Raw genomic sequence first — 15,653 nt, 5'->3', positions numbered from 1 at the left:
GGCACTTACGAACTTGGTGTGTAGTACTTTAGCGTAACAATATTTTAGCCTACCCATAGCATTCTGATTGCAGAACTCTTTGCCATTTTAAGGCGTTAGAATTAATTCAAAAATAAAACTACAAAGTCATTATTGATAAAATTAAGTCATTCAATCACAAATCTATTTCGTTCATGTGGCTGCCATCTCATTCAGGTAAAGAAGGTTAATGTGCGTTCTGACTAGGAAGGATACAGGAAGGATACAGGAAGGACACAGGAATCACTAATCTAATGTTGAAACTATACAAAAGGCTCGACCAGTTATCTGTATACACCCGACTAAAAATAGGTCATTGTAAGATAGATCGATAGATAGGAAAGTAGAGGTATGATCTGAAATTATTTGCATCGAATAGTGACGGGTGATGAAAAGTGGATATATTTTGATCCCCTGGCGAAGCCGGCCGATCGACTGCAACACCCAATCGTTTTGGTTGAAAGACAATGCTCTGTGTTTGGTGGAACCAGAGTGGCGTGGTCTATTACAGACTGTTGAAACCTGATGAAACAGTTAATAGTAATCGTTACCGACAACAAATGATCAATTTAACCATGCATTGATCAAAAAAAGTGCAGAATGGATCAGAATACAGGGTAAAGTGATTTTGCAACACAATAACGCGCTTTTTCCTAAACGAAAGATGGTCAAGGAAGCGTTCAAAGCACTTCGATGGAACCTATTATCACACCTACCGTACTTTCCAGACTGTGCTCCCTCCGACTACAAAATTTTCGCATCAATGGGACATGCGCTTGTAGCTCCGCTACACCTGGTAAATTCGAAATTGTGGAAACGATTGGATTACCACGAGGGAGCTATAGACGCAATCGACGGCAAGTTGGTGAGATCGAGCGCGTTGGCGGCAGACACTGATGACAAGATTGTGAAGAATCATAAAGTGCAATCGGATTTATATAGAAAAGCTAACAGTTATGCCAACTCTATGATTGAAGTGCAGTAACAGATACTGTATATTAAAAGATTATGGACCAACAGGCGGCTTATGAAGTTTGGGAGGATTGAAGCAAAATTTGGAAGCATCGTCCAAGGATCAGATTCAAGGGGAAGATATCGCAATACACATTGGAAAATTGACAGGTTTGTGGAACGAATTAAATACTGGACAATTGGTGGATTGACAACGGCGCTATGAAACATGTGACAAATATGTCAGATTATATTGTCAGGTATGAACCACAATGCATTAAAAGTGCTGGAAAAAATGTTTTAAATGCTTACGGAAAAGGAACAATTCGGTTCTCATCAACAGTTACAGACACCTGTGAGGAAATTACATTGAAGGATATCTGGTATGTATTGTATATAGATAATTCATTAGGTCGTTTATATTGAGTCTTCAACTGTTTAGATAAGTGTATTAAATAAAGCTATTTGTTAAAATTAATCTCAGAATATTAATTAAAAACTATAAAATCTCAACATGGATGGAACTAATAATCTTAATAAAAGATGATGACAGTGGTAGGCAATAAAATAATAGAGTAATCAGGATTTAGGATGAGTATAGTAGTAGTAGGCCATTAGGGTTAGTAATACTCGCTAGAGTAATGCTAAATTGTTCAATATATAAATAAATAAATATGTAAATATATAAATTAGTAAATAAGCACATTTGTTTGCTATTGTGCACTTACATGCTTCAGAGTATCAATAAATCTCATATAATGGATGTATATACTCAACAAACAACATATAATGGATAACAACGATAATTGACGGCAATGGTAAAGTGTGCTTGGATGAAATATGACATGTGCACACGGTATGAAGGGAAGGTAACGTACGACGTACCAGCTTATGTCTATACTAATTATAGCTAGCTAATACTAATAATAATGGCATGTATGAGATCAAGGGAAGTAACGTGCGAGATATGTTGTCATTAAGGTTAATAGGCCTCGCTAGGATTAAGCTAAATTCTAAAAATAAATAAATTAATGAAGAGTACTGTTATCAGTGCACTCACTTCTCTAGCTCCAGCAATGATGGACGTGCAATGCGTAAAAGGGAGAAAAGCCACACGTTGGATATGCTGCCACCAAAAGCCAGCAGAAACCACTTTTGGTTGCGTTTATGTATGCTTCAAGTATATTTATAGATCATAACTACGTATCAGTAATTTTAGCCACTTTGATGTTAGTTTCTGAATTATAAAATAGTTATAATTTTTATTTACAGTTGGAAGCATAAAACTATTATCTTTGATTTGTCATAATCTATAAATTATAGAGGATATACGACGATTCCAAAAAGTATATAAAATGGAGTAGAATAAAATATATAACGATGGATGGATAAATAAATAAAAAAGTAGAGCATAATGAATGGAGTATAATAAGTGTAAAATCATAAGAGAATTATAATTATAATAGAAGTATATTATAATTAGAACATAATAAATCGAGATTTAATAAATAATAAATGATAAATAAAAACAGAAAACCGGAATACTCCGTGAACAAACTCACCATTTGATGAAACCCTGTTTGGACGGCACACAATATAATAAAATAAACTAAACCACACCAAACCTTTTTTAAATAAATACTTGAAATCCAAAAATTAAAACGGCTGCAATATCGAACTACAAGATGGAATTTTTAGTACCATAGTTAGTTGGAACGATTTATGGTTCCCTTAAATGGCATATATCTTTGTCCGTGCTTTAGGAAAAAAATATCGAGAAAATATTAACAAATAAAATTCGCTTTTACAATATTATAATTAAAAATTACATTTAGTTAATGCCACTGTAATGCCCGTGATATATGATTTGTTTGTTATACTGCGTACCACATCCTCGAACCGCAAAATTGTGACTAGTTACAACAAAAAATATAGTCTATTCAAAGTTTTTAGTAATGCGTCGAGGATATTTGTGACGTCGAAACATTACAATGTCAAACAGTTAATTATACAACCACAATAATTTATAGGTAAGAGTTAAAAGCTCTTATCACTATTGTTTTCAAGAATTACGTCAAGTAATGATGTACGCGTCAGATGTACGCTAAATTATTCAAAATATTAGTTATAATTATTATAGGTTATAAACCGGCAAACATTATTTTAGCCCTTTATTTTGATAAACTTTAAGTCACTCCGCAATATATCATATTACCTTGTTTAAAAAGGCCGAAAACAATAGATATTCAGGGTCACAAATTAATTGCGGCTTTAATAGGTTATTTCGAAAAGGAACGAGATAAAGGAGCACCCCTTTTACAGGTAAATTCCGTAGTGATGTAATTATTGATGATATTAAATAATATCCTATACAATTCCTACAAAAGTATTAAAGACCCTACAATTTTATTGAAAATATTTTTAGGGGGTTGCTGCTGTGCTAAATATTACTGTGGGTATTGTGAATAACATCGCTTACAAAATGAAAAATAATACGTTATATTCACCCAAGAAAACCCGTCTACATACATAGTGGGTGAAGAATCTTGACCATCTTGACATTGGCAAAGTAAGTACACAAACTATTTTATCGATATAAACATAAATTAATAAAATTATTTGTCTGGAAAGTATACATAAAAGAATTAGGGACATGCGGCTTTTTGAGGGATGTAAGACACCCTTTCATACACTCTTACAGGGCATAAGATTTAAACGGTGTAAAGATAACCCTCGTGGAGATTTAATGGAATTTCCAGACATTACCTTAAAAAGAATTCAATTAAAGGCATAAAATAATATAAGAAACTTGAATATTTCGAAATGGTTGGTGGCACTCTTGGCAAGACAATAAAAATTGATGGAAAACTATTATACCTGTGTATTTAATTATAGTTTTAAGGCATTCGATATTATATGTATTAGATGTACTATAATGTTAAAATAAATTATATTTGATAAAATGTTTGTTCAATTGTTTTATTTAGCTTAGAATTTTCTTTTATATCGAAGCCAAACTGAATTAAAACTCAGAGTTGATACGGCAACATTGAAATGTTTCGACGTCACAAATATTCACGCCGCATTACTAAAAAAACTTTGAATGGACTATATTTAACAGATGAGTTTATTAAATTTGATAATATATACTTTGGATCGGTTGAACAGGTCTGTATTATACATCTTACAATATTTTAATTTTTAAGATAAAGGTAAGGTACTCTTTATGAAATTTTGTTTGATATAAATGTCAGAATTAGGCTGTTGCCCTTGTTAATAAAATTAAAAATTGTGAGTTTATTTGTAGGTTAATCTTGTGGCACACAATACTATTAAAGTTGATATTGTTATCAAAATTATTCAAACAAAAAAATTATTTCAGCCTTACAAAAGTTTGAACAACCTGTCTACGTCTTTTTAACGGATTATCATTTAGATAAAAGGTCGAGTAAGATGTTCTTAGACATCAAAGAATTAACATGGTGCAATAATTACAGTTGTACAATTTACGATGTTGTTTACGAAATTTTGTCTGGAATAAATTTCCATAATAGTACAAGGCATTTGGCTATGACTCTAGTTAATAAAATATAATATTATGAATTTATGCAACAAAACAATTTGCAAACACAAAAAATTCAGGTTTGCGTGTTCAAGTTTGAACAGCCTGAATGCATTTTTAATGAAATGTAATTTAGATAAGGGGTTTCATAACCAGCTCTTAAACACAAGGGAATTAAGAATAATTAACAATTAACATGCTAGGAAATAGATATTTTAAGATTACGAAAAATAAAAAAAATACAATTTTCTTAGGAAAATAAAGATTAGCCATTTAAAAACCCATAATTAACATGAAAGAGAATTTTTTTCTTTAGAGTGCTTTACATTTTTCATTCTAATATTTTTAGATGTTTGTAAAATATAGAAGATTTTGGCAAGTATTCTGATCAAGACCAATTTAATTTTGTTATAAAAATTGAAGCTTTAGCCAACAATATCGAAATGATAAAGATATAGACGGAACAGAACTTTCTACACAACTGCGATAAAAATATGACGTAATATGTGGTAGAAACACTCAATTGGATTATGATAAGAAATTTAACTCCTTCTGTCCAAAATATTACAAGTGCATTGACTATATTATAAGCTATACTAGTTTCTGTAGCTACACCTAAATGATCATCTTAATTTCAAATTAATTAAGGATTATTTACGAGCTATAGAGTACCAAAAGCAGTTAGAACATTCTTTTAGTGTTGTGAGACAATTTTAGTTATTTATATTTAAGGAAGTCATTTAATTTTCATTTTACGAAAATTGTATTGAAATTAATTGAAAGTTATTAGACCACTTAACTATTTTTCATAATATTTATGACATGGGAAAAGAATTATGACTTGAGACAAAATACAATATCGCATGTTATCGAATGCCTGGTGATAATATGCCAACCAAGAAAGGAATATCTCATCGGCTCGTTGTCTAGTGTTTCAGGTAATACAGGTTCAAGTACCAAAATCAGACGAAGCGTGGCAGAAGTTATACCTTATCATGATTATATCCATAAACATCAAGAAGATCAGAGATCGTGGAATACTCGACAATTCCTTAAGAGTCCGAAACGCACGTGTTCTACCGGCGTGGGAAGTTCCTAGCTGGAAGAGTCGTTCCTATCCCGAACAAATCGGGGTACAGAAAAGGGTTTCTTGGACCAGCGTTGTCCACCACCACCAAGAACCCGAGGAAGGAGCTTAGACGATCGAACACGGTGCATCGGAAATTAATAAAATATTTGCAAGTAAGAAGAACTTCAGAATTATACGGAAGAAAGAAAAAAAAAAGAATTGTAGCACAATTACTAAATAGTTACAAGAACTGATAATTAATGATGTTGAAAATAAAAGAATTACTGAAGAGATGACAAGAAAGAATCACTGAAGAGTTAACCAGAAAGAATTACTAAAAAATTGAACCAGAAGCAGTGGAATATCACAAAACAAAAGAAGTATGGAAAATTAATGAAGAATCAAAAACAATAGAATTCCTGTTTGTCAGTATTATCCAAAACCAGGCATAAGACTTAGTAAATCATTTCCATGTAACTCATAATTCATTTCACAATAACGTACCGATTTAATATATTTAAAGTCATATATTTTTTTATGTTATTAATTTAAATAAAGAAGTCTTGTCTACAAATAAATTGTATTTAATTTACAACATTGTTTTCCTTCCACCAACTCGAGGGAAACGCTCAAATTTCAAACGCACGTAGAAAGTTTTTACATATATTTATGTAAAATAATCAGATATTTAGGTATAATGATATTACTGAGCTGATTTGACGGAAAATCGGAAGTCGTTCAATGTAAAAGCAATTCAGTTTGCTTTTTAGGCACTACCTATACTGCATAAGACCTCGTAGAAATGCTGCTGGCAACTGCTTCATTGGTGTAATTGGTAAAGCGTTTAATTCCCAATCGGAAGCCGCGGGTTCGATTCCCTGCGAGGTCAGAAATTTAATGTTTTTTTGGTTAGTTTAGTTTTAGAACATTTGTCAAATCTGCTATCAAATCAAACTAGGTAGCGGACCCCGGGGCCTGAAGACTTTCAATCATTGCTTCTTTATTCCTATTTTTCCTCACTGTAGTTTTTGGGCTATCCATTGTAATACTTAATAAAATAACTGCGTAATTTATTGCAATAAAATCTAATACTAAAAAGAGAAAAATAAAATATTTTAACAAAAAAATTCCGACGAAAAACATTTGAAAATAAAATATGTACATACTAATATTTGTAATAACTAAATAAAAATAAACAAAAGCCGGTTTGGTCGCGCAGTGGTAAAGGCGATAGGACGGTCCACCTACTGTTGCGATAGCCCCGGGTTCGAATGCTGCTGGGGCATGATCGTAAATTTATATTTGTGATTGTTCTAGACACGAGTGTAAAATCCGACAAGGAAAATGATCCCAGTCACGCCACTAACCAGGCTGGATAAGACCGGATGTCTTTTGGGATGATTTCTAAAGTTGTTCACTCGCCAGTCGGTACGCTTAATGCTGAGGACCGTGGTTGGGAACCCACGTTAAACTTTAGGCCCTGTCCGGATAAACCCACAGTTGGTAAAAGGAGACCTTAAAAAGATATAAAAAAACATTATTTAGTCTACCTACTACTACTAGCCTAACACCTATCTAAACCTATTTACCTATTTACATTACTATTTTAACTACTACTAACTTATCACTTTAAATTTTTTGTTCAAAATATTTTATACAGATTAGAAAAGATAAATACGAAAGACATTTCTTTATATTTCTATGAGTCTGTGATGTTTGGTTGCTTTTATTAAAAACTGACTCTCTAAGAGAAAAACCTTATTCAAAAGAGACTTTCGATTCCCTATTATTATCGATTATAAAATGACAAATGGAATTGGTTTTAGATCTTTAAGTATATATATTTCTATTTTATTGTTTTTTACAGCCCATCAGCCTCTAGGGCTATCTAGGGTAGGTTACAATGTAGTATTTATTTTAAATATAATATGCTATACACTAAATACATAACACATAATATAACATTAAAAATATATAGTATAAATAAAACATAAAATAAGTTAAAGAGAACACATTTAAAATAACAAATTAATTAAAGCGTAAAAGGACATACATATCTCATTTCTCAGTAAATGTTATAAGTGCTGGAGCAGGTCCGTGGCTGTAAAAAAGTCAATCAGTAGGTCTAGTTGCTCAGGTTGGACCAGTTGCTTCAATGATCTTGGTATGCCGAGTTGCTGCCTTAGAACTCCGTATATTTGACAGTCTAGTAGGATGCGCCTGACACTCAGCTGAGTATGACACTGGTCACACAGGAGTGGGCCTTGTCCTTTAATGGCCTATCGGCAGACGAGCGAGGATACTCAATTTGATTCTATTAATATTATTGATATGGAAGCTGGCGAAAGACCCTCTTGATCTCCCATAACTTATTGTTCCTCATAAGGAGGTTCCAATTTAGTTGATCAAATTGTTTAAAGAGAGCTTTCATGTGTGTTTTAGCGTCATACTTGAAAAACAACACACTTAGTTTGGTCGATTGTTCTATCCTAGTCGCCACAAAGTCGGTTTTTTCATTTCCGGTTATTCCCCGGTGGGAGGGAACTCAGAAATATGTAATCCTAACCCCGTTCTCTTGTAAAGTTGCGTGCAGCTCTCTATTATATATAACCAGAGGGTGGATTGTCTTTGGGTGGGACTCTTTGAATCTGTTATTATAAATATTGGTGGGCTTATATATAGGTAGATAGAGTATTGTAGATAGAAGGCCTTAAACTGACTTGAAGTGTATGCCGCACCTGCGAAGTCTTCGCGCTTTTTGCCTTCCATCTTTGTAAATGCCAACATGGTTCGGATATTTCTCCACAATGATCGGCCAGAAGAGCGGTTTTTTATAGAGGGGCTGATTGTTTCTCTTAGCAAAATCTTCAGTCGACTGCAAGTTCTCCGAAAAACGGACGACGGACATGCATGCCTTTGTGTTGCGGAGATGTTCTCTTTGTTTTCAGAGAAGAAATAGACGAAATGGCTTAATTCGGGGCGAAATCTAAGGAAGCTTGCGTAATTCATAAGTGAGAATTCTCTCCGTGAGCCAAATGATGGGCTCTGTGTCTCACAACGTAAGCTTTCAACCGGGCTATTGCGGAATGGTCCTAATATAATTTTAGTTAGTCTAGTTTTTTTACATAAGAGGGGGTTGCGATGATTAGTACTGACTTCCATAGTCTAGCATACTTCTTATCAATGCTTTGTATATATTGCTTAGTGATGTTCGATAGTGATTGGAGAGAGTCTTAAGTAAGCGTAAGTCTGATAAACATTTTCCCTTGATATAGTTTGTGACGGCCAATTTAGCCTATGATCAAATACCAGACCAAGGAATGTATGCTCCGATTTGTCAAATCCATTGCCATCTGTTATTAATCTAGTCAACCGCCGGCAGTTTCTCCGTCTGCAAAAGTGGAAATTTACGGCCTTCTTGGCTGAGAACTTCTGACCATTTTGCTTAGACCATATAGGTATTTCACTAAGGCATTTCTGTAGGAGACGCTGGCTATACTTATGATCTGTACGCCTGTGATATATAATCACATCATCAGCATAAAGCCGAGGGTTAAAGTGGATAGGGACAACCTCATTTATTGAGTTCATATCAACGATAAACAATAATGGACTAATACAGCAGTTCTGAGGTATTTCATTCGACTGGTGGTAGGACGATGAAATTATTCACCATTCACCCTGACCCGAAAACATCTGTCACCAAAAAGGAGGCAATAAATCTATACATTTTCCCTCCTATTTTCCAGTCCAACTATTGTGTTCTTTCAGTATATAAATTGATTTCTTACCATTTTATTGGAACTTATTATCCTGATTAAATTTTAGTGTCCTTTCTAGTTTATTCTTGAAATAATACTCATTTTTCAAAACTAAGCAATGTTTCAGCCCCTCTCTCTCTCACACAGGTATCTTTTTTAATTCAATAGTTTCAAATTAGCTAGTTGAGACAAACTGAATCCCTATACCATTCACATTTTCGAGACCATTATCAGAGGCAGTAGGTACATCTCTCATATGAGTATATATCAGAAGTTAGCCCAGCTAAAAAGTAACGTCGTGCACGGAGAGTGCCAGATTTTATCTGAGGAAAATCACCCCATTTCTGTTTCTAATGATTGCACCGCTACCTAACCGTGTTCTAAGAGAGCCTGAGCGAAATGGTCCATTTCTTTAAGTCTGTCCATAGTATAAAACTGGTTATGTTGGGCTTGCGTAAAGGAGTTGAGAGAGTGTTGGTGCAGTTTAAAGTAGTTTTCACTTCCTCTCTTTTGAGGCGAAATAGCCTGTTCCAGTTTTCAGTATCTTTGGCCTGTTTTCAACAACTGACATAGTATTGAGATACCCGAAAATATCTCTTCTTTCTGCAAGAGTGCAAAATCCAACAAGGAAAATGATCCCAGCCATGCCAGTAACCAGGCTGTGTAAGAACGAATGTTTTCTGCGATAATTTATAAGTTGGTCACTCACCAGTAGGCTTAATGCTGAGGACCGTGGTTCGGAGCCCACGTTAAACTGTAGGTCCAGTCCAGATAAACCCATAGTTGGTAAAAGGAGACTTTAAAATATATTTAAAAAACTTTATATATGAATTGTTTTTATAAATAACTGATAATATTAATCTATTAGGGAGATACGAAAATACTACCCTGATTACACTTTTATTTTTTATTTGTTTATATATCAATAAAAACAAAATCCAAGGTTACTGAATTATTTGATCTATTTTTTGACAAAAAAAACTTTGGTTTATCAACTTTCCCAAGTTTTTGTATCCTTCATTGGTCAAATTTTTAATAACACCAGCTACGCGAGTTATTGTCCAACATTTAGTGTCAATTAGGTGTTCCTTCAGAGCAGTCGTTGAATTTAAGACGGCTCTCTCGATTTTATATTTCTCTTCGGTTATAATCTTTCCTATCCATTCCCTGTCTTTATTACGAATTACGTAAGACGCTAAAAAACAAGCTTTTAAAAAACCATGTATGAATGTTAATTTGTTATCTTCTAATGTCATTAAACCAATCCTGAGTAATTCATCTTGTGTTACCTTAGAATGTACTTTCGAAATTAAACCATACATGGACAAAGCAATATCTGTATGAAGTGTTAACAGGGTGTTTTCTTGTTTGGTCACCCTGAATCCTTTTGGTGGTATTTTTTGGCGATAGTACAAATCGCATTTATAGTGAAAATATCGTTTTAGCAAATCATAAAGTTCGTTTAATGATCCATTAGACACAGTGAGGAACTCTAGGTGTAAGGGATAGTCTGTGAACACAGAAATATTACTATCTAGATATAAAAGAAGTGATTCCATTCGGAAGTAAAAGTCTTCATAAGACATCTTAATAGAGCTCCATTTATAGTAATTTTGTAAGTATTCGTCCTTTTGGCTGGCAAGTAAAGGATTTATACTTAGTGCCACTGTCTTTAGATCTTCTTCGAGACGACGTTTGTGATGAGATCTGGACGTGATCCACAGGGTGAAATTTTTGGACATAAGAAAACGAAATAAACTGATCGCTTTCTTTTGGTGTTTCTCAATCAGTTCATCGAAAGCATCAAATAGAAATATATAATTAGGGAATTTGCATTTATCAGCAGAACGTTCAAATCCCAATTTGAAGAGCTCTCTCGCAAATTGGTATCCTTTATTTTCGGGATCACTACTGATGACTATAGGCATCAATAACTCAACAACAGAATTTTGTATATCGCTTTTGAAGTTGTATTTTTCCATAATGTTGAATATATGCTGTACAAACGAGCTGTTGTTACCCAAGTTAACATACACTATCCAAAAATTAGGAATTTTATTCTTACATTGAATCGCCAAATGGTTAAGGAAGCACGACTTTCCCACCCCTGGGTTTCCAATTATTAAATTTGTTTGATTTCTTAAGAGTAAATCGTCTGTAGTGATATTTTCAGAATGCGGAAAGTCCTCCAGATAATGTACAATTTTCATGTCAAACGTTTTACAATTTTCTAGAAAAAATAAGCCGTTTTTATATTCTACCAGATATACCTGTGTGGTATTTAGTTGTTTGCAATATCTTTGGAAAGTATTCAGTGCTTCTACTCTATCGGAAGCCATAATAATTCCACTGCTCACATGTGCATCTTTTTGTTCCTGTATATTTAGCTTCTGCAAATTGCCACCAAAAATGATCACTAGACTGGAATTAGCCAATTGAGTTTTAAAAATGTTATCGGGAATAATTTTTCTTCTTATTGTCCTTTGGAGATACACGGGTCCATCGAAGTAAAATTTTATTTCTCGTCCAACATGAAAATCCCAACCAATGATTAGATCCTCCAAGTCCTTGTTTTTTAAATATATTTCTATAGTAGCAAGGTTTGTAATATTTTCCAAGTTCATTTCTACCTCCTGAAACATGATCTTGGCACTCGGCATATTTTGCCTGGTGGTTTCATGGAAATCATTAAATTTTATTGTCTCCGAAATATATTTGATGTCCTTGTTGGTATTTTGTAGATGCCTTTGGTCTGATTTTTTAGGAACTCTTCTCGTATAGACTACGATAGTGTCCCTGGTGCTGGATATATGTATTATTTTTCCCTTTTTCATAGATTGCACTGTGGACATAGATAAAGGATTATCACTATTCTTTGTTTCATGATCAATCTCTATTATTAAGATTTCTACGTTTCCACTTAACAGTAACTGAAAAGCTTTCTTTGATATATCTTTGACTCTAAGTTGTTGAGCGGACAATAACAAAAAACTTAATCCTTTATATGATATAAATTGGACAACTTTTTTGACGCTGAGAAGGGTCGAGTTTGTATCTACAAAAACAGCATGTATAGAATGATCATTAAAAATTGGTTCCCACGTTTCATGAATGCTCTTTCCGTACATAATATCTAATCGATTCAAAAAATTAACGTTAAATGTTGACAGACCCTCACATGTTTTGTTCAAATGTATTTGTTCATTAAAATTATTGACATTGGTATTATGATATATCTTGAAATGCTTTATTATATTCTGGAGAACAATCAGATTCGTTCTATTTGCATTCATTAAAAAACGATCTCTTTTGGGGCCCAAGAATAGTAACGATTCTTGTGTACCATTATAAATATCATAATTTAGAAAATGAATTTTTTCTAAAAATGCTGTATATTGCTTTTTGTCAACCCTAGGTTCACGATTGTACAATAATAACAAGTTTTGGATGACTGTTTCGTTCAATATTAAATAACTTGTATCGTTATTAATTTTTAAATCTTCTTCATTAAGATTCTGTAAAGTCAGCCAATCATCCGAGTTATAAGTAACTGTTGAATACATTAGAATCTTATGAGCGTCGATGGCGATTGTCTTTACTCTTTGATAATATTTATCCAGAAATAATCGAAGATCCACAGTCTCATTATGATATTTATTCGAATGAAGACATTCTATATAAACACCGTATCTTTTATTATTCTTTTCAGCATATAGAACCATATCGTACGCACGTTTTCCTTTGTGTATCTGCAAGGCGATGATGTTGGCAATTTTTTGAATATTTTTAACCATGGAATATAGACTAAACACATTTTTCTTGATATGTATATCCAGATAACGAAGGGCAAGACATTCTGTTGTTTTCATTTTGATGTTGTAATCCTTGAAAAAAAAAAGATATTACAATTATATAAATAGAAGTTAGATATTCTTACGAAAAACAATAGATACAGATAAGAGATAAAATATATAATAGTAAAAGTGTACATAATTCGGTATATTGGTGTGAGTTATACGATGTTTTTCTCACATAATATGTAGTTAAGTTCCAACCTTCCGAGTATTAAGACACATTTTTTCATATGCTTCAAATTCTAGAAGGAAAACCTTTAAGAAAATATATATTTTGTTAAGGTAAATTAAGTGACGATATAAATTTGCATAATAGATCCGTACTATGGTGGACCTAAAATTAAGTGAATACGTGTTTACCGGGACTCGATACAATAACTACATTTTTTATAGCCCTTTCTAATATTTCATTTGTTCTTTTTTCAATCGTAACCAATTTACCAATTTTCTAAAAATATATTTATTTTATAACGAGTAATAGTAATAAATGGTAATAGTGTAATAGTGGGTAATTAATCATATACTGTAGTCTGTGCCGAGCAATAAATTAGATTTGTTTTTGTGTTTAGTTAAAATAATAATAATTTTAAATAAATAAATGGGTTTCGGTAGGTATTAAGCTAAATTGTGGGTATATAGTAGAATATAAAATACGCGTAGTAGATAAGGTTTTTTGTTTATTTTTATTTAGTTATTGCAACCATTATTATGTATATATTTTATTTTAAAACGATTTTTTTTGTGTTAAAAAATTATTATTTGTTACTTTTATAGTAAGTTCCTTATTTATATTTTAAAGTCGGTTCAATTTTTTCGTTAAAAATATTTTATTAGTATCGTTTTGTATAGCCGTTCAACCAGTCGCTTATTCTTTACTTGAATGAAACATATTTTTTAAGTAAATTAATAGTTGTTTTATTCTAAACTCTTCCCAAGGTCCGGGGAGATTATAATGCTGTTCTCTTTTGAATTCATCATTTATCAATCAACCAATCAATTTTATCTTCAAAAATTTAATTATCATGAAAAGAAGTCACGTTGATGTTGGATTGGCAATGGTTCTGTAGTTATTCGAAGGGTTTCTTGGTGTAGTTAAGTGGAGTTCGAGCAGATGTATCATTGTTGAAGCTGAAAGGTTACAAAATTTGGATTGAGGTGTTCTACAGCCGCTAGCCATAAACTATTCCAAGTAGGAAACATTCAAGCTTTGAAAATCAACCCTAGTTCGTGGACTGCTGGCACATGTACCAGAGTACAATATGTAAGCACACCAAAAGCGGCTGTGCCATTCACAAGCTTGCAGTTCGGGGTAAACGGCCACCAAAAGCGGATTTTAGTAGCTCTGAACCGTAGCATATTAGAATATGGAGTCATCAAAATTTTGATAACCATTCCATACAGCAATACAATAGACTTTTGGGAAGCAACTATGTCATTTCGAAAATCTTTAAAGGCAAACTGATGGACTAGAGTACAATATATATTGAAAAATAATTTTACAACTACAAGCTTTCCAGACAGAACAATAATCACGTACATCACTGCGGCCGGCTTTCTTAGGAGGGAGGTATTATATAACGCTGGTTGCAGCTAGACGACAGTAAAAGACCTCGCCATCCATGCCTTTACAAGTTTCTATTGGCTAGGACTGCACATGCGCACATGCGACTGCACATGCAAATCTATTGGATCATAAATTAAACCCCTATGTCCATTTTAGTCCCAAGATAAGCACTCCGCCTCGTTCTCGAATATACAATTTTCCTAGCCAGGTATGGTAACAGTCGAAAAATATAACACCTTCCTCCTAAAGAAACGACCACAGATCATCTATATCTTCATCCGCTTGTTTGTTGTTGTTGATTTTCGGAATACCCAACTTCTCTACTGGTATTTTGTGGTACTCGAACGGGGGCAAGATTCGGGTTCTTTCAATTTCTCAGAATATATAGTCTAGAGATTTATCTGAGAGTGTCTACATTTTAGAGTCATTTATTAGAAAATATTCTAGTTAATTTTTGTCCTAACTTATAACATACTATATTAATTTACATAAATTATTCAATTACGTAACTCATAATCAAATAATATCATGACAATGTCCATTAAAGTGAGAGAAAATAAAAAAATGGTGAAGGTATAATGTTTTTGCTTCTCTAAAACTGTGTTAATTTAAATTTGTTGCAAACTTTATTTAGTGGCTAAATTATAAATAACTCATCTATCTTTAAAAATAAATAGGAACCAGACACATAACAAAGAGGAAAGGGTACCTTAAAATATAATAAAAAATATACAAAGAGATATTTTTTTATTAAATTAATTTAACAATTTATATTTTTCAAATCCACAAAATATTTAATTTTTATAGTGTTAAATGTTATATTGTTTTTAGTCACGTCAGCCTCTTGGATTTTTTAGTGACTGGATCTACAGCT

At 32.9% G+C, this 15,653-nt stretch overlaps 2 protein-coding genes across 6 annotated transcripts in view; both read right to left on the bottom strand.

The window, feature by feature from the left end:
- Window positions 1-2,665, bottom strand: part of LOC143195993 (uncharacterized) — a 15,692-nt gene extending 13,027 nt beyond the window's left edge. The window contains exon 1 of the mRNA XM_076403557.1: window positions 2,532-2,665. The gene's annotated coding sequence lies outside the window, so the exon portion shown is untranslated. The remainder of the gene's footprint in view (window positions 1-2,531) is intronic.
- LOC143195991 (uncharacterized) overlaps window positions 1-15,653 on the bottom strand; it is a 27,000-nt gene that overhangs the window by 2,540 nt on the left and 8,807 nt on the right. Inside the window, exons 1-2 of one of the 5 annotated variants that reach the window (XR_013005638.1) lie at window positions 7,654-7,793; window positions 6,978-7,115 (exon numbers count right to left, since the gene is read on the bottom strand). The exons of 1 other annotated variant lie outside the window; for it this stretch is intronic. Coding sequence is in view for 2 of the 4 variants with exons in the window: in XM_076403551.1 (XP_076259666.1) it covers window positions 10,306-13,230 (2,925 nt within the window). In the remaining 2 variants the exon portion in view is untranslated. Of the gene's footprint in view, window positions 1-6,977; window positions 7,116-7,653; window positions 7,794-10,169; window positions 13,246-15,653 lie in introns of those variants that run through there. 3 more of the 5 variants (XM_076403553.1, XR_013005636.1, XM_076403551.1) reach the window with 3 other exon arrangements.

Source organism: Rhynchophorus ferrugineus, unplaced genomic scaffold (genome assembly GCF_030347505.1).
Source record: "Rhynchophorus ferrugineus isolate W39M unplaced genomic scaffold, kcgeb_rfMv2 rfM4, whole genome shotgun sequence".
Classification (NCBI taxonomy): domain Eukaryota; kingdom Metazoa; phylum Arthropoda; class Insecta; order Coleoptera; family Curculionidae; genus Rhynchophorus; species Rhynchophorus ferrugineus.
The sequence above is the reverse complement of the archived record's forward strand: the minus strand, read 5'-3'. Positions and strand labels throughout refer to the sequence as shown.